Raw genomic sequence first — 17,726 nt, forward strand, 5'->3', positions numbered from 1 at the left:
ACTATGACAAGGTAGCAGGCCCAATATCCTCCAGCAAGACTTACCCCAGGAATGTCACGATCTTGTACTTGGTCAGTTCCTCACACAACACCTTCACGCCTGTGTCCGTGATCTGGTTGACACTGAGTCTAAAACACATCAGTGAAGACAACTGCCAGTCAGAGCAGGAACTTCCAAGGAAGTGCTCAGCTTAAGAATCCAGCTGCCTAGGGTCCATGGCCAGCAACAAGGCTGCATCCCAGCCCTGAAGCCAAAGGGTCACAGAGGCTAATAAGGGTATCCGCAGCCAGCTACTTCCAGCTGTCTCCAACATCAGCGGCGTTTGGGTGTGACTTCTCCATCCTCTGAGCACAGTGGGGGCGGGTCATGAGGTCTGAAACGTGAGGGACCGCCTTTAGGGATCACTACCACTGGGGGTACCTTCGCATTTTAGGAGTGGAGTAAGGACATGAGCTAACTTACAAAATACAGGGCAGGATAGTCCCCACTAGAACTGACACACCTCAGATGCGGGAAGAGGCCTGCATCCTGCTGCCCAGGGAAACAGCTCTTTTAAAGCAGCTCTGGGTTGGAAGTCTCAGGAGGAACTGGCTGCTTTCTGGGCAAGGGCGGGACTTGGCAGCAGCAACCCTCTCCATCCTCTCCCAGTGCAAATGCTGCCTGTGCAGGCCAGGCTGGGAACAGACAAATAGAAGAGGAAAATGGGATCTCTGGGACTGCTTCCCTGTAGGTCAAGGGCCAGTCACAGACTGCAAATTCTCTAGAAAATTTTCTAAACCCAGCAGTATAGCTTCTCATGAGCAAAATGTGCATGTGTGTATGTATTTATTAGGTAAATAATACATACAAAGATTCAGGGGTAGAACCCAGGACTTGCAGCATGCAAAGCAAGGGTACCACTGAGCTCCCAATAGCCTTTTCTCCCCCTTCCCACTTTCCCCCTTTTCTTTCTCTTTCCATCCCTACTCATCCAAGCAATCTCTGTAACAAGCTACCCTGACCTTCAAGAAAGAAACTGAGAAGCAAGATGAGAGCAGGAACCCCGGGAGGCGACTGGACTGGGGCGGGGCAGCAGACTTTCTACACCAAGACTAGCTGGAAAATGCTGAAGACTGTGCTGCTGGGCCAAACAACTGCTCAATCCTACATACAGGGCGAAACAACCCAGAAGCAAATGACATGTGTGGCTGCGCATCAATAAAACTTTATTTAAAAGCACAAGCCACGGGCTAAGTTTGACCCCAAAGCTGACATCCACGACAATTAAAGAGAGAACAGAAAAGCCACATCAAAAAGATAAGGGCAGCTTCTCGGAACCTGTCCCCTACAGTATCAGACTAGATGCGAGCACAAGGTATACACTGCAGAGCCATCCCTCTTAGGTCTCAAACCCAGGACCAATGGCTGTGATGCCCTAGTAACATATCAAAGAGGACCCTGGCTGCCCAGTTCTCCCAGCATCCTTCAGTCTCTACCTGTTATAGGATCCTCCTGGCTGACATACCCTCCCCATCCCCTAAATTCTCTAGTTTAGGGGGTTAGGTTACACCACTCCCCCAACTGTTCTTCCCTATATAATTTGGCCATTTTGCTACACTGGTCCCTTTTTTTTTTTTTAATATTTTTTGCCCTTTTAGCCTGGTCTCCTGCCTTTCCCCACCCTGCTTCTCACAAGACCTGGCTGGATCTGCTGGTTAAGTCCACTCTGGACTCTCCCAAATGTCTCTGCCTCTGTCTATGCTTTCCCTCATATCTACAACAAACCTTCTTCTCTACCATACCTGGGAGCAGTCACATCCTACCTTTAAATTCATTCTGTCATTCAATCCAGACACGGCAGGTCCTTCCAGTATCTGTGTGTTCTTAGCAATACAATCCCTTGTGCTCCCCTCCTCTTTTCCAGCTTGGCACATACAATTAAGTCCTGCCTAAAGAAATCTAAGAAGTTCTATCACTGGCAATGGCTTTTTAAGACAGTTAGGCGTGTTCTTGTGTGGCATGTGTGATGCCTGCAGTTCAAACCCTAATACTAAAGGGAAAAAAAATTAAAAATGGGACCTGTCCTTCTAGGGATTTCTTCTGGCTACAATACTAAGTAGTTGGCCGGCGCTATCTTTGGGCAGCCATATTGGGTCGGGATGTAGCCGCCAGGTAAAACAAAAGAGAGCCTCTCTGTTCTCCTCACCCATCTCAGCTGGCAGCCTCACCTGAGCACGGTAAGGCGGCTGAAGCAAGGCTGCAGCTCCTGCACGCCATAGTCATTGAGGTTGTTGTTGTCCAGATCGAGGGCCAGCTGCCTGTGGAAGTGGTGCAGGACGAAGGACAGGGCACTGCAGTCAGCAGAGCAAGCATTGCAGAAGGCCAACCTGAGATAGTCGGCACTGATGCCCCTGGCGGCTAGGCGCCCCACCTTCTGGCTCTGTGTCTCGTAGATGCAGCGCAGCATCCACAGGAATGTGGGCATGGCGTGCACCTGATTAAAGCCTCCACTCTGGACCCGGGGCAAACCCTTCAGGTAGGAGCGCAGGCTGGCAAACAGGTGAGCCCACAGGACTTTGCGCTTCCTCCTCAGGATAGCCTTGGGCACCAGCTGCCGAAGGAGTTTCTGTCTGGCCTTGGCCAGCAGCCCACACAGAAAGAGGTTGGTGAACTGGAAGTGGTCTTTGTTCCTGAAAGGATCAGGGCCCAACCGGCTGCCGCCACCCAGGCACCTGAAGGAGAAGAAGGAAGGATAGCAGGACGTGCTTGGTGTCGCCCCGGGAGACGTCCACTCTCGAAAGTACCTCAACAACTCCCGGGTGCCCACTTTGTCATCTGCCACCAGGAAGAAGGCAGTGAAGAAGGCCTGGAGCGTGAGATGGAAAAACTCATAGGACTGCTGGCCCTGCTCAGGGCCCACGTCTGGCAGAGGCCTCAGGAAGCCCAGCTGCAGATCCCCCTCCTGCAGCTTTGATGCCTGCACCTCCTCCTGACTGAACACAAACAGGCTCCTGTCGGTGCCTCGGTGCGCCACCTGGCCGAGCGCGTGCAGCGTGCGCCAGCCTGCACGCAGTGTCTCTGCCGGGCTGCGCGTATTGCGCTGCATCAGGCTGCTGGGCTGTGTCCTGTTCAGATGCACCTCAGTGACCAGCAGGAAGACATCAGTCAGGGTCACGGCACAGTCCGGCAGCTGCGAGGAACCCTCAAAGGCCGTGTGGAAATGCTGGAAGCAGCGGAAGATGATCCAGCAGAAGAGCGGCACAGCGCACAGACTACAGAGGTTGGGGTTGGCATCCAGTTGCTGCAGCAGATGCTCATGAGCCATGCGCTCAGGGAACATCCTGCGGGCATAGGCGCGCAGGTGGCCGGGGGAGAAACCTCGGAGCAGCACCTTTTTGCGCAGAAGCTGGCGGGGGACCTCGACGCCTGTGCGGGCAGTGAGCAGCTTGCCGGCACCCTTGAGCAGCCTCCCGCTTAGGAGGTTGGCCAATAGGACCAGTGGGTGCGCTGGCTCCCAGGGGCAGCAGCTGTCCGGCACGCGGCTCAGGTCGAAGTCCGAATGCAGCTCATCCAGGCCATCAAAAGTAAAGAGCGCCGTGTGGGGAAAGCGCAGCAAGAAGGAGAACACCTCTTCGGGGTCCTGCTCTGGGTAGCAGAAGTGTTTGAAGAGCAGGTCCTGCAGACACAACGTGTCGCTCTCCTTGAAGCAGCTAAACATGCGGCAGCGGAAATGGAAGAAGAACTTGGCTGCCGAGGTCAGCCTGCCGGACGCCCAGAGGCTCTGCAGCCGCTGCAGCAGCATGGACTTGCCCACTCCCGCGTCCCCAAACACGAAGACAGTCTCGCCATGCTCGTTGAGGATACCAGTGCTGTGATCCATCAGGCAGTCCAGGCCTCCCAGGCTGCCTAGGTTTTGGTTGTTGAAGTCTACTAGCTCCATGAGTGTGTCCATGTAAGTCTCCTCAAGCAGCAGGTCCTCCTTTTGGGCGTAGCACATCATGAACTTGGAGTCCCGGCCCAGTTGGTGTCGCAGCTGCTGGGTGTATCTGCTCACTGGAGCGGGGAAAGAGTGTTTCCCGGCAACCAGGTGAGGGGACAAGGAGTAGATGCATTAAACAAGGCGGCTAGGGACAGAGTGGCAAGCACACAAGCAAACAAACCCATAGCCCAGATCCTGAGCCAAGTCGTTTACTCCTTTAATAGGAGCCCCCAGGGCCTCAAAGAGCCAGTGTCTCAGAATTTAAGGGTCGGGCCTTCTCGTCTGCTTGGCTTCAGGTTTAGCCAGCTGGAGGGTTGCAGGCCCCTCCAGGTCAAGGGTCTGAGACAGGCTTCCCTTGTTCCAATGCACAATGTTGTCATTGAACTCTAAAGACAGAAGCCACTCACACTCGAGGGCCAGGCCAGCCAGTCTTGCTGCCCCGCCGCTGCCCACAGCCCTGTTTGAATGGCAGAGTCAGTTCCCACCGAAAGCCTTGTACAGGGGGACATTACCCCAGCCTTTCTTTGGTTCTTGAAGTGGGGTCTGACAAAACTGGATGCCAAAACTTTTAGATATAAAATGCAAGGCCGGACATTAATCTGATTTACAGAGGCTCCGTGGCTGGCTGGCCTCAAACATCCCAACTAAATTTGTTGAGCTATCACAGGTGCAACCCCTGGCCCCCAGGGTGAGCACCTTAAGGCATAGATGCTCACCCCAAGGGTGAGCCCCAAGTTGTCTCGAGGGGCAGAGACACCATAACCTGTTCCTGTTATCTCCATGCCCCCAGCATACCTGAACAACAAAAAATGGGACTTAATGGCAAATAGAAAGTCATTCTACATGCTCCTTTAAAATAGTTTTTGAATTTAAATTATTCAATTAGTAAAAATCAGATACCCACATGCATACTTCTAGATTCCTTTATAGCTTTTCCCATGAACTTAGTCCGGTTGATTGTTCGACGTTTGCAAAGAGGGATGGGTGCGGTGTCACACCCTTGTAGTCTCTGTGTTTAGGGGACTGAGGCAGGAGCATCAAGAGGACAAGGCCACTGGGCAGTGGTGCTGTAGAACTTTAATCCCAGAACTCAGTGGCAGGTGGATCTCTGTAAGTCTGAGGCCAGCCTTGTCTACAGAGTGAGATCCAGAACAGCCAGGCCTACACAGAGAAACCTTATCTTGGGGAAGAAAAAAAGTTCAAGGCCAAACCTGCCCAGAACACAAATCCCCACTAAAAAAGTTTAACGCTAATGGTACTTTATACCTTATTTTGGTTATAACTCATAATAATTTATATTACAAAATTTTATAAATTGCATTACATCCTAGTCAATTAATTTTTACTAAATTAATAAAATTCAGTAACTACTACTATATTTCTAGAATGAAACATCCATCACCCTTCCAAAGTTCCTGAGCTGGTGTGCAGCCAGCCTCTGTTCTGTCCCAACGCCAGACAACGACAGCTGCTGGCAGACTCCTTTTCTTTATGAACGTGTGTTTGCTGGACATTTCAGACATATGATAACCTGTGATATGAATCTGTCGTGTGTGTGTGCTGTCCTGTAGAGTGAACGACTCTCTAAAGTCGGTCATGGCTGAAGGAACCAACTGAGAAGTCCTTTGAAAGAGCCACTCAGCCTGGGACTAAATACCTCACCACACACAGAGACACAGACACAGGCACAGATACCACACACACACACACGTGGGGGTGGGGATGAAAACAGGCAGGAAGGAGCAGTATCACCAAGACACTGGCTAAGGCTACAGGAGCAAGCTCAGCCTTGGCCCTTGGCACTGCTGGTTGGCCTTTTTCTCTCTAAACATTCACTCTCTGGGAAGGCCCTTTCTCTCTGTTTCTAAACCGTAATGTCTTAAATCTGGTATGACCCCGAAGGCCAATGGCAGGGCCAAGTCAGTGAGCGTTGGGGAAGTGATGCGATCTTGAAGGCTCTGACCTCCCCAAGATTAATCCACTGATCGCTTCATAATCTAATGGAATTGTTGGGAAGCAGCAGAAACTAGGAGGTGGAGTCATTTGGAAGAGTCAGGTCGCGGTGACATGCCCTTTAACACTGTATCTTGTCCCCAGCTCCTCTGCTGTCTCTCACTGCTGCTGGGAGTAGCTGTTCTCCGTTCTCCACCAGGCACTTCCACGATAATGTTCCAGCCCTACTCAGGCACACAACAAAGGAGCCACCAACCATGCACTGAGACACTAAAGCAAAGCTTGGCTTTTTTTAAGTTGCTTTCTGAGACATTTTGTCACAGAGATGGAAAGTGACTAAAACACCAGGTCAAAGTGGAGTCTAAAAGCCAGAGTGTGGGGTACTTGCTGGCGTGTTCCTGGTGGCTGTCACAAAACAGAGAGAGTAGAAACAGGTGCCCCTCCCACAGCAGACTCTACCCTCACCACTTGCACCTTCCGCTGCTGCTGTCCTGTCGCCTTGCCATAGACTCTGAAGTCCCGGAAGACAGTCATGTTCTGTCCCTGCTTATCGCTGCATCCTCAGAAGCCAACACAGTGCCTCCACAGGTGTAGGTTGGGCATAAAAATTATGGAGCTAACCAGTCAACTCATGAGGTCGGCAGCACTTTGAAAATATAGACTGGATCCTGAGTAACCGAAGAACTTCGTCTAGAATCTCGTTGTTTTGGGGAAAGGTATTTTTCTTTATTACTTGTATATTGGAGGTTGAGCTCAAAGCCTTTAGGTGCTAGGTAAATACATCACCACTGAGTGACATCTTAGCCCACCTAGAACAAACTTTAAAAAAGAAAAACATGGTGTCAAAACTGTGCTAGTGCTGTGTCTAATTGCACAAGCACTCAGAGCTAAGGCCTTCCAAAATTCCCGGGGCTCCTAAATAAACCAGATGAGAGGGGCTGGGGTGTATAACTCTGGTAAGGCCCTGGCCTAGCATGCATAAGGCCCGGGGTTCTATCCCCAGAACCAAAGCAAGCAAAAGGAAGCAGACAAGCTCCCTGTGTTCAGTTGCAATGACCTAGGCTGCACTCTGATGCCAGAGACCATCTCTTCTTTCCAAAATGGAAGGAGCACCGGGGCTTCCTCTGTGAGATAGAGCTCAGGCAGCCAGGTTGGCCTTGCTGGTTACATTTTTATGCCCACCTGGGCCACAGTATGATAGCACTCCCAGACCCCAGTGCCTTCTTTCATATCCATGCCTATAGTCCTGCTGGGGCTGACTCCTACCTGGGTCAGTATTGACGATAATTTTGCTTCGAATGAGCTGGGAAGGGGAGAAGCCGATCTCTGATAGCCACAGCCTGAGGTCCACATAAGCGTCCTCGAGTTGCTGTAGCACGTAGAGGAAGAACTCAGACACCTCCTCACCTTTGCTCTGCACCAGGTCAAGAATTTTTCGGACCTATGGATGGCACAAACATTAAGAGCATGAGCTGGTGTGAGGGTGTATCTCCCTGCCAAAAGGATCCCAGGGGCTCTCAGGCGGGGTTCCAGGTGTTAGTACTACTGTACTGTGCAATGGCCTGACCATCTGCACAGCCTGTGTAAGAGTCTGCATAGAATCTGCAAAGTGGGCCTCGTTAGCAAGAATTCATCCCCACGGCAATAAGAAGCCAGGAAGCATCTGTGAGCCTAAAAACAGAAGAGACATGGGAAAAGCCCTCCAGCTGTGGACTTTCCCTCCTAACCTCTTGTCACTGTCATTTAGGGATAAGTGTGCTAGGAGGTAGTCACCCTAGAGACAAGAGGAAGAAGCGTATCCGGGCTAGCTGCAGGAGGGTAACAGACTCCCATCAAAGCTCATGTTCAAACTGGCCTTCATATTAAAAACACAGGCAAAGCAACGGGGAGCTGTATATAGCGGCACACACCTAAGTCCTAGCACTCAGAGGACTGAGGCAGGGGGATTAGAGTTTCAACTCAACCTAGACTACAGAGGGGCATTCTGTCTCAAAAAGCCAAGAAAGAGGGTGTCAAGAGAAGAAACCAAAGCATACCAGTGTGCTGTGGGCCCCCCTAGAAGTTCTTTGGGTGTCTTTAGCCCCTGCCTGCCTCATCTCAAACAGGCACTTCACTTTTCTATCCAGAGACTTGGGGTACTCTCTTAGTTTGCAGACCATACTGCCAAGCAGAGGGAACTGATGGTTCTACTTCCTCATTCATAGCGTGGGAAAGTCTTCAATGGGGTCCCACCTAAGGAGGCAGTCGCTTCTAAATCTGGCTTTGTGGGTGCCTCTGGCCCCTTGGGGTGTTGAGACACCAAGTGCCATGCTCTTTTCTCACCTACTCATTTAAAGCACAAGTTGGCCTAGGGATCAACACTCGCTACAGGGAGAGCTGAAATGGAAGGGCTTGTGCCAGCCTCAAACAGAAGTAAACTGGCTTGGCAGGAAGCTCATTTATGTTCTACTAAGGCCCCAGCGTGAGGACACATCTGTAATCAAGCTGTTCTGTAATGCATAAGGGGCACAAGGATGAAAATAACCCCGCAGAACTCAGTGTGCACGCACACCTGTGATCAATACACCCCATGCTGCAGAAGCTGAGCTGGGGATGGCAACAGCAACAGCAGCAGCAATAACAACAAAAACAAAGATCCCAGTGGGAAATTTGGTCCAGTATAGCAAATCCTCCCTTTTCCGGGATCAGGGTAGGGGAAGAGCTGCTAGAAACCCAGGTCCGTCACTGTCAGGACCAGTGTCCCTCACCGTACCTTGTCGGGCTGGGTAGGACAGGCACACACGATCTCTGCATCTTCCGCTGAGAAGTAGCCATTCTTCAGCAAGTTGTCCACCAGACACTGAGTGTTGCGGATGTTGGTGACCAGATGTTCCCTGTTGATCTTCAGCAGTTTAATGTGGGAGTGGCAACCCGGTGGGACGGCTCCCATCTCATAATGGCCCTGCTTTTCCATAGTTCGAGTAGCCAGCAGCTACTTTGCTCAAATTCATCTTTGACCACATGTGTCTCCCTGACAGACAGGCAATCAGGATTCAGGGCCACCGACCAGGATCCTGCCTTTCACTGCTGACCCTGAAGAGATAAAGGACATTGTCAACATTTGCTCAAATTCATCTTTGACCACATGTGTCTCCCTGACAGACAGGCAATCAGGATTCAGGGCCACCGTCCAGGATCCTGCCTTTCACTGCTGACCTTGAAGAGATAAAGGACACTGTCAACAAAGCAAATGTCACTGAAGGATTCTCCCTCTCCCCCGTCTTCACTGTCTCTTGCATTTCTCTACTCCAACAGGAGAGTGTCATGCCAAAGAATTTTACCAGGGAGTTATTCAACAACGATCGTAATTCATTGCTGTTGGTGGGATTCTGCACCACTAAATGTATTCGCCTTTCTGTCACTGCGGCAAGAGAACAATATCAGGGAGGGAAGATTAGCCTACCTCTTGGTTTCATTTATTTTTTTTTAAATTTATTTATTTATTAAGGATTTCTGCCTCCTCCCCGCCACCGCCTCCCATTTCCCTCCCCCTCCCCCGATCAAGTCCCCCTCCCTCATCAGCCCAAAGAGCAATCAGGGTTCCCTGCCCTGTGGGAAGCCCAAGGACCGCCCACCTCTATCCAGGTCTAGTAAGGTGAGCATCCAAACTGCCTAGGCTCCCCCAAAGCCAGTACGTGCAGTAGGCTCAAAAACCCATTGCCATTGTTCTTGAGTTCTCAGTAGTCCTCATTGTCCGCTATGTTCTGCAAGTCCGGTTTTATCCCAGGCTTTTTCAGACCCAGGCCAGCTGGCCTTGGTGAGTTCCCGATAGAACATCCCCATTGTCTCAGTGTGTGGGTGTACCCCTCGCGGTCCTGAGTTCCTTGCTCGTGCTCCTTCTCCTTCTGCTCCTGATTTGGACCTTGAGATTTCTGTCCGGTGCTCCAATGTGGGTCTCTGTCTCTGTCTCATTTCATCGCCTGATGAAGGTTAATATTCAGGAGGGTGCCTATATGTTTTTCTTTGGATTCACCTTCTTATTTAGCTTCTCTAGGAACGTGAATTATAAGCTAAATGTCCTTTATTTATGGCTAGAAACCAAATATGAGTGAGTACATCCCATGTTCCTCTTTTTGGGTCTGGGTTACCTCACTCAGGATAGTGTTTTCTATTTCCATCCACTTGTATGCAAAATTCAAGATACCTCTTGGTTTCAATCCTTCACTTTGGGGAAGGCATGGCAGAGCACCTCTGTCTCTTCATGAAGACCAGGGAGGAGAGAGGGGGAAAGAGGGAGGAAAGATGGCAACCAGGATCCATTTCAGGACCCATGGCTTCAGTAAGTGACTCCCAAAAGGCCTTCAGCTAACACCACCAAAGTCAAATAGGTAGTCATACCGAGTCTCTGGCATCAGCCTCTGAAAGAAGATAAAATATTCTAACATGGCCTTCTCCTCTTAGACCGTCGCTATCTTTCCAGAATCCGCAAAGCTAACAAAGATGTAGACAGCAAAAGAATGCTTTGGCACACAGCTAAGTGCTGGAGAAGCCAGGAAAGTTAAACTCGCAGGCACCCTTCAAAGGAAAGAGACGTTCCCCCTGGAATGCCAGGAATGGAGGCAGCTTACAACCTGGTGAACCCTTGTTGTCTGATTATGTTTTACTCCTCCCACACCTTTCCCCCTAAAACCTTGAGCAATGACTTCTAGGTCATAAAACTCATCCTTGTGAGAGATGCCATTTGTACTTTACAACAGCCTAAGTGACTTCTCTGTTATCTTAGGGCCAGCTGTTACATTTACCTCAGCCCTTCTCCCTAGACCATTTACCTTCAGCATGGCTTCTCTGTCAACACAAGCCAATCTTACAGATGAAGCCAGCGTACGTTGTAAAGGATTTCCATGTAAACATGTCTTGAGCTTGTTGTACTCACAGGGCTGAGTTAATCGTTTTCGGAAAACTTTTCTCCCAAATTGTGCTGTGCTTACCTATGGCTAAAGTAAATGATCTGATGTCAGACCCTAGAAATCCCGGCCCAGTACCAAAATCGGACTGTACCAAGTTTTATTCTTGTATTTTTGCAGATCGTTTCCCTGACAGCTGTAAAGCCCAAAGGACCCTTCCACACAAAGGGAATTAAACTTTATTATTTAAAAAAACTTTGCAAAAAATCACATACTGAAATTAACCAGATCGTAAAACTATACATCTCAATGAGCTCCTGTAGAGTTAAATTAACCATTTGGAAAGGAAGCTGTGGAGCTTCACGTTGGGTATTGTTTTTCCATAATCAAATGCTCATTCACCACCCCAAACAAAACTCTGTGACAGAGTTAGAATTAGAAAAACAATTTGCTTTATACCCCCTTCACTCGTGGTCATTCCCCGAATTCAGTCTTGTTTGTTGAGACAGGGTCTCACTATATAGCTCTGACTGCTACAGCATGCCCGACCTTGTCTTTGTTTTTAATTGGTATTTGAGGATGCTGGGAAGACGGCTCAGCTGTACAGTGCTTTCTGTGCAAGCATAAGGATTCCCTCAGCACCACTGGAAAGTACCAGAGATGGAGGCGTGTGCCTGTAATCCCAGCACCGGAGAGCCGGACAGGAGCATCCTGAGGGCTCCCTGGCCAGTCAGTCTCCTGGATCCAGTAGCACAGCAACTGAAGAAGACAGTATCAACCTCTGGCCATCACACACATGGGCATATATGTATAGACACAATCAGTTGATCCATATTCAATGCCACTGGGCTGAGTCAGGAATGACTGCAAACAGTAACAGAAGCTCACAGTGCTCTCTGCGCTTTTCTTCTTCTAGGACAATGTTTCTCAAACATGGGTCATTTGGGCACCATGCCTCTTTGTCACAGTTAAGTCTCACCTGTACTTTAACCTTTTGCTTTGGGGAATGTGGAGGCTCCTTAGGAAACGAGGTATGCACACGAGGAGGGAGGTGGTACAGTGCCAACAAGGATGGATGAAACTGCCACAAGGAATCATACTCTTAACTATTTATCAAAAAAACACCTATGATACATGCAATTCTATGCATAAACATACATCTATAATTCTAATGAAATTTTCTCATCTGAGCTGACAATGCTCCCTTAAATAGCCAAAGATCACCTAACAAAACCTTAATAGTAGACATTAGAAGCCCTCTTTGAGTTGCTGGGCATGGCTAGCTAAGAGACTCGCAAAACATACAACCTACTGCTGTTGTCCATGGTTACCACTCCCTTTCCCCAGAAGTGGAAGGAAAGTCCCAATCTCTGAAGACACTGTCTACTTCAGAAACGGCCCAGAGACCCCTGAGCTGGAATTGACCTGAACATACCCTCCCTGAGGAATGGCTTTCCTGATACCAGAAGGCGCCATGCAGGCTTCCAAAGGAGGGAGGCTACCAGTAATCTTACCAACTGTGATGCCTATGAGTCCCATCAATGATCAGCTTGGCACAATAACCCGAAGGGTGCAGTAATGGCACACAGATTTTGGTGGTAACCAACGGCTCTCTAGTTGGAGTTAAGACCTGCTCAACAATAGGGAACAATGTCTAGGACTTGAAACCTAGCTACTTATTCAGTGCTAATCAAAGTATGGTTATTGGAAGAAAACTACTAATTTATTCAACCAGCATAATCTCAACCAACAACTTATAAGCATGTGTCTTATACCCACAGATAAAGGTACTCCTCACTCTTCATCAGGGAAACTTTTTGCAACAGATGGAGACTAGTATAGAAAAACACAACTAATCAAAACGCCAGGTTCTGGAGCCTAGTCCCAATGCATGTGTCTACAAAACAGAACCACACCTAAGGCTCAGGAAACATTTTGGAAGAGGGGGCAGAAATTCTGTCACAGACAGAGAATTAGAAAGTTTTCTATGAGCCTGTGTTTCCCAGTAATAGGAATACACCCATAAAGAATCGTGGCAACTGAGGAAGGCTGGGAGTGGGCAAGGTGGTACTCCTTAGGGAGGAGCACACCAATTGGTCGTTCAGTGCCAAATACTCAGCCCGGAAACATGCGTGCAAGCACCATTACATGGCCTGCACAGGTTCTATTTGGGAATAGATATGTATACACAAATACATATATATATGGAATAACAATTAGTGAGAAAAGGACCATGATTTGAAGGAGAATAGGAAGAAGGAGATGGAAAGGTTTGTGATTAAATTATAATCTCAAAAATTTTTAAATGCTTTAAAAATTTATCTTGTGACAGCCAAAAAGAATAGATTTATAAGTATAACTAACTAGATAAATAAGTAAAGGAAATTGGGAGTGGGGGAACTGCAGCGGTAGCAGCAGGTCAGTCCTAGCTCCCAGGCTGGTTTCTCAGGGAGGGCTGTGGGAATCGCTGAAGTGCTGAGTGGAAAGCACAGGAAAAGGCCGCTCCTTCTCCCTCGGTGAGTCAGCACGCTTTAGAAGGCTGAGGGAGGAGGTTAAGCAACATCCTTCATTCATTCGCCCTCACTCTTATCACTGGGAGGGCTCTGTTAACTCTCTGTTTCTCTTTCCTGGGCCTGCGATCCCCACAAAAATTGTCCCTAGCTTCCCAAACTGGTCCCACCCTAGACACCCCACCGAAGGGGAAAGCTGTCTCCTGATTTTTGACCACCTGAGCAAAGTCACTGGTCACATGACAACTAGCTGGCCGGGAGGCTGATTGCTTTTGTAATTTCCCCCGAGGTCAGTTAGCTTACTTTGGCAGGAATTTAAGGAAGGATGGAAGTCACAAAGGAAACAAAGAAACAACACTGCCTGGTAAACAGAAGCCAGAGACAGACCGAACTGCCGTGAGACGCCTCAGAGAGTTACCGCTCATGAGCATGCGCCACAGAGAGCTGATGTCCCCTGACTCAGAAAGGTCCTCCATGTCTTACCTGCAAAGGCTCGGTCCTGGGTGCAAATGGAAGGCATGGGGAAAAGACACAGTGGTAGAGAAAGGGGAGGAGTAAGGGAACACCGGGAGGGCTGGAGGAGGGGAGGGAGAAGGAAAGAAAAAGGGGTGGGGAGAGGAAGGAGAAAGGACAATGGTAGCACTGGGCTTCTGGGAGCCAGGCCTCTCTGTAGGGGAGGTTTTCCCAACCCCAGATATGGAGCCCCGAGGGTGGGTGTTGAAGGGACATCCTGTCCAGACAGTCCAAGGAAACAGCCAAAGAAACAATTTAAGGCCGAAGACGTGACCAGGGCTGCAGAAGGCAAGATAGAACACCAAATGGAAAAATGAAGATAGAACGTGCAGGCCGTGAGCCCACTGCCTAGGCAGGTAGAGTATGAGAGAGAGAGAGAGAGAGAGAGAGAGAGAGAGAGAGAGAGAGAGAGAGAGAAATAGGTTTCTACATCCCGCCTTGCTACTTGGGCTTTTGAAGTGAATCTGCAATAGATTTGGGGGAGGGCAAAACCTGAGAGGAAAAAAAAAGATTAGGGAACAGTTTTTTTGAGACAGGATTTCTTTGTGTAACCCTGGCTATCCTGGAACTCACGCTGTAGACCAGGCTGGCCAGGAACTCACAGAGATCTACCTGCCTTTGCCTCCCAAGTGCTGGGATTAAAGGCATGAGCCAACAGCGCCTGGCATCTTTTCTTTTAAGGCTCTCTAAATATAGTTTCTCAAGCTGGTCTTGAACCCATGAGCTCACGGGATTCACTCAGGATCCTGAGTATCCACAAATAACACTGGGCTTAAAAAGAATCATTTCTAAAGGTGGTAGAACAGGGTTATTAATATAAGATAAATACAATCCTCATGATAGTTCTATTTTACTATTTTTTAAATAATTTTTTACATTTATTTATTTAGTGTGTGTGCATGCAGTTGCGTGTGTATAAGCACCAGGGCGCGTGTGTGGTGGGCGAAGACAGTGCGCCAGAATCAGTTCTCTCCCTCCGCCCTGAGGGTCTGGGTGCCAGAATCCAGCCATCAGGCTTGCGGGCAAGGGCCTTTCCCCCTTGAGCCATCTCACTAACACTGGAAATTTAGATTTTTCCAGTAGTCTCATTAATGAGAATAAAGGCAAGCAGGTGGCCTGATGAGATGTCTGCATTAATTACATACGTACGTGCAAAGCACCGCTCTAATGCATCATCAGTATAACACTGCTGGACAGCCCTTTCCTCTGAGGTGAAAAGCTTCCAGAAGCTCTGTAAGTCATAGGATGTTAGGAGGTGGAACAAGATGTCCTAAGGGTGGTTCCCAGCCTTCCTAATGCTGTGACCCTTTAATGCAATGTCTCATGTTGTGGTGACCCCCAAGCATAAAATTATTTTCACTGATGCTTCAGAACTGTAATTGTGCTCCTGTTGTGACTGGTAATATAATATCTGATGTGTGATCCACAGAGGTCTCGATCCCAAGGTTGAGAACCACTGTTCTAAAGGGGGTGGGGGTATGTGAAACAGTCCACCCTTCAAGGAAGCTCATTAAGATCAAGAGGTAAACATTTCAGGGCGTCAGGAAGTCCCTGAAACTGACAAGATACACTAGACTCCTCCCTCCCTAAATATATATAATCTGTAAGAACAGCCCAATGATACTATTAGCTGCCCCGAAGAGATGGGTCCAACTGAGCCCCTGCAAGAAGAGGCCGGTTGAGTTGCCTGGAAACGACACTTTCCAACCTGCTGAGATGCCTGAAGGCTGTGCAGTGTGCTTCAAGTGTCCAGCCTCGGTGAGCTGTGGTCACACTGGGGTGGGGTTTGGCGATGCAGATCCCTGAGTCATTTCCGTGCCAATAAATAATCCCTCACCCATATTCCTCTAAATAACCCCAATAAAACTTATTTGTTCATCAATTTGGACTTTGATGGTGTCTATCCTTAGGTCTGTTATTGGTTCTTTATCTGGGGTAAGCAAACACTTGTTCATGTCTCCCCAGAAATAGTGTCACACGGCACACATCTAGGAAGGAGTAGCTGTGTTCTTATTTTTCATGCCAAGGTTTTGAGATCTGAGAGGATATCTAGATTCCGGTCAGCAGCCCGGAAAGTGTTTCAGTGGTCACAGGGTAGAGGCCATTTAGCAACTTTGTACACTTGAAATAGAAACCTCCTGCTCTTTGTCAGTGAAGGGACACTGGCCAGCTCCAGTGTGGCAGGCATGGCTCTGGCAGGCCGTGCCTTTCTCCCCCCTTTCCTCTGCCTTGCTAAGAACTGTTAGATTACATTCCTGAAGTTAGCCCCAAGGTCTGTTCCCTTATTTGTCCTGTTCCTCTTCCTGAGGCTGACTACCAAGGTCCAGCTGTCAAAGTAGTGAAATCCAACAACCAAAAGCCCCCTTTGGCTGACCTAATGAACATGCCCAATCAAAATAAAACACCTCATCCTAACACAGGGTTTCCCCTTTCACTTTTACAAACCACCGTTTTCCTATAGTCACATCTGTTTCCTCGTTATCCAGAGAGAGTTCTTTGTGCCACCCCAGGACAAATACTCCTTCCCCTCTCCCTTATTCCTTTTCCCTTCTCCCTCATCCTCTATCTCCTGTCTTTATCTCTTACTCCCTGCCTTCTATCCTTCTGGGGCAAATAAATCTCCTTTGGGCAGCCTGACCACTTCTTTGATCCCTGTCAGCTCCTCCTGCTCGTGAGCTACAGTCCTAATTGTGGCATGTGTCTTGGTCCAATGTCTGCAATGCCCATACCATAAGGGAGTCAGTGTCAATATGACGGCATTCCCCAGCACACGCGTAAATTCCTGCTGGAGAGCATGAGAGTCCCTGTTAAGCTGTATTAGGAAGAAAAGATTCCCATCTTTCTAGACTTTGAAATCCAAGTTAAGAGTCAGTGGTTGTCTCTAGTTTTGGTTGCTATGCCAAAGCAGCTTCAAGACCCTGCAGAGTAACTAGGCGATGTCACTGTCACAGTCCACACCTCAGGGGTGTTGTCCACGGCTAGTTTAATAGTGGCCTGCTGTGTGACCTGCAGGCCTGGTGGGTTCCAAGTCAACTGAAAGATTCTGGGAACTTTCTAAGGACATTTTCTAGGACCCGGTTTTTTCTCAGTAACAGCTAATTTTGAGGGGTTTGGGATCTACTAGAAGTCATTTCTGTGGCCATATTGAGCTTCAGTAGTTTTAGCTGATGGGGTAAGAGGCTTTCAGGCACTCTGGACTTAAGGTCTGAGCTCATGTCTTAACCAAGCTGTTGAAAGTCCACGGACATGACAGGTCGAGGACCCAAAGCTTCCTGGCCCTCGCCTTGGGGTGAGCTTTATTGTCTCAACAGTAACAATGACCAGCCTGAGAGAGAAGTCCCTTTAGCAACTTCCCTTCCTAGAAACGCGCCCTTTGAGGGAAATCAGAAGTTCTGACCCGGTTTTTGTTTTATTTCATTCCAACGAGATTCCTGCTGGTTGACTGTGAGAAAGCAGTTGGCAGTTCCCAGAAGAGCTGAGGCAACACAGTGTCCGCAGCCCCACAAGGCAGCACCAAGCAGCAGCACATCTAAGAGCAATAAAACAGAGCAGGAGTGTCACAGACGCAAGGCTGAGAAAGTCAGGCTCCGAGAAAGAGGATGTACTCTATGGCTCCGTGTGCATCCTGCTCCTGAACCAGCTCCTGGGGAGCCAGGGAGGTGGCAGCTGTGGAGACGCTGGTTGCGAACAAGAGCCAGGCAAGCTCCTAGGACATGGAAACACTGTGTATCTTGAGTGAGTGCTATGTGTATCATATGTGTACACGTGTGTGTGTGTGTGTGTGTGTGTGTGTGTGTGTGTGTGTGTGTGTGTAGTGTGTATGCATTCATGGATTCCACATCCTTCGATTCAATCAACCATGGATCAAGAACATTCAGGAAAACATCACGCCTCACTAAACATGGAGTA

At 48.9% G+C, this 17,726-nt stretch overlaps 1 protein-coding gene across 3 annotated transcripts in view; it reads right to left on the reverse strand.

The window, feature by feature from the left end:
* Nod1 (nucleotide binding oligomerization domain containing 1) overlaps nt 1-17,726 on the reverse strand; it is a 50,739-nt gene that overhangs the window by 15,365 nt on the left and 17,648 nt on the right. For 2 of the 3 annotated variants that reach the window (XM_041640401.1, XM_041640400.1), the window contains exons 2-5: nt 8,664-8,983; nt 7,178-7,352; nt 2,208-4,032; nt 45-128 (exon numbers count right to left, since the gene is read on the reverse strand). In XM_041640401.1, the coding sequence (XP_041496335.1) occupies nt 45-128; nt 2,208-4,032; nt 7,178-7,352; nt 8,664-8,864 (2,285 nt within the window). In that variant the 5' untranslated portion in view covers nt 8,865-8,983. Of the gene's footprint in view, nt 1-44; nt 129-2,207; nt 4,033-4,654; nt 4,754-7,177; nt 7,353-8,663; nt 8,984-17,726 lie in introns of those variants that run through there. The other variant, XM_041640402.1, reaches the window with a different exon arrangement.

Source organism: Microtus oregoni, unplaced genomic scaffold (genome assembly GCF_018167655.1).
Source record: "Microtus oregoni isolate MIOR12 unplaced genomic scaffold, Mior012 000062F_ref0000492, whole genome shotgun sequence".
NCBI lineage: Eukaryota > Metazoa > Chordata > Mammalia > Rodentia > Cricetidae > Microtus > Microtus oregoni.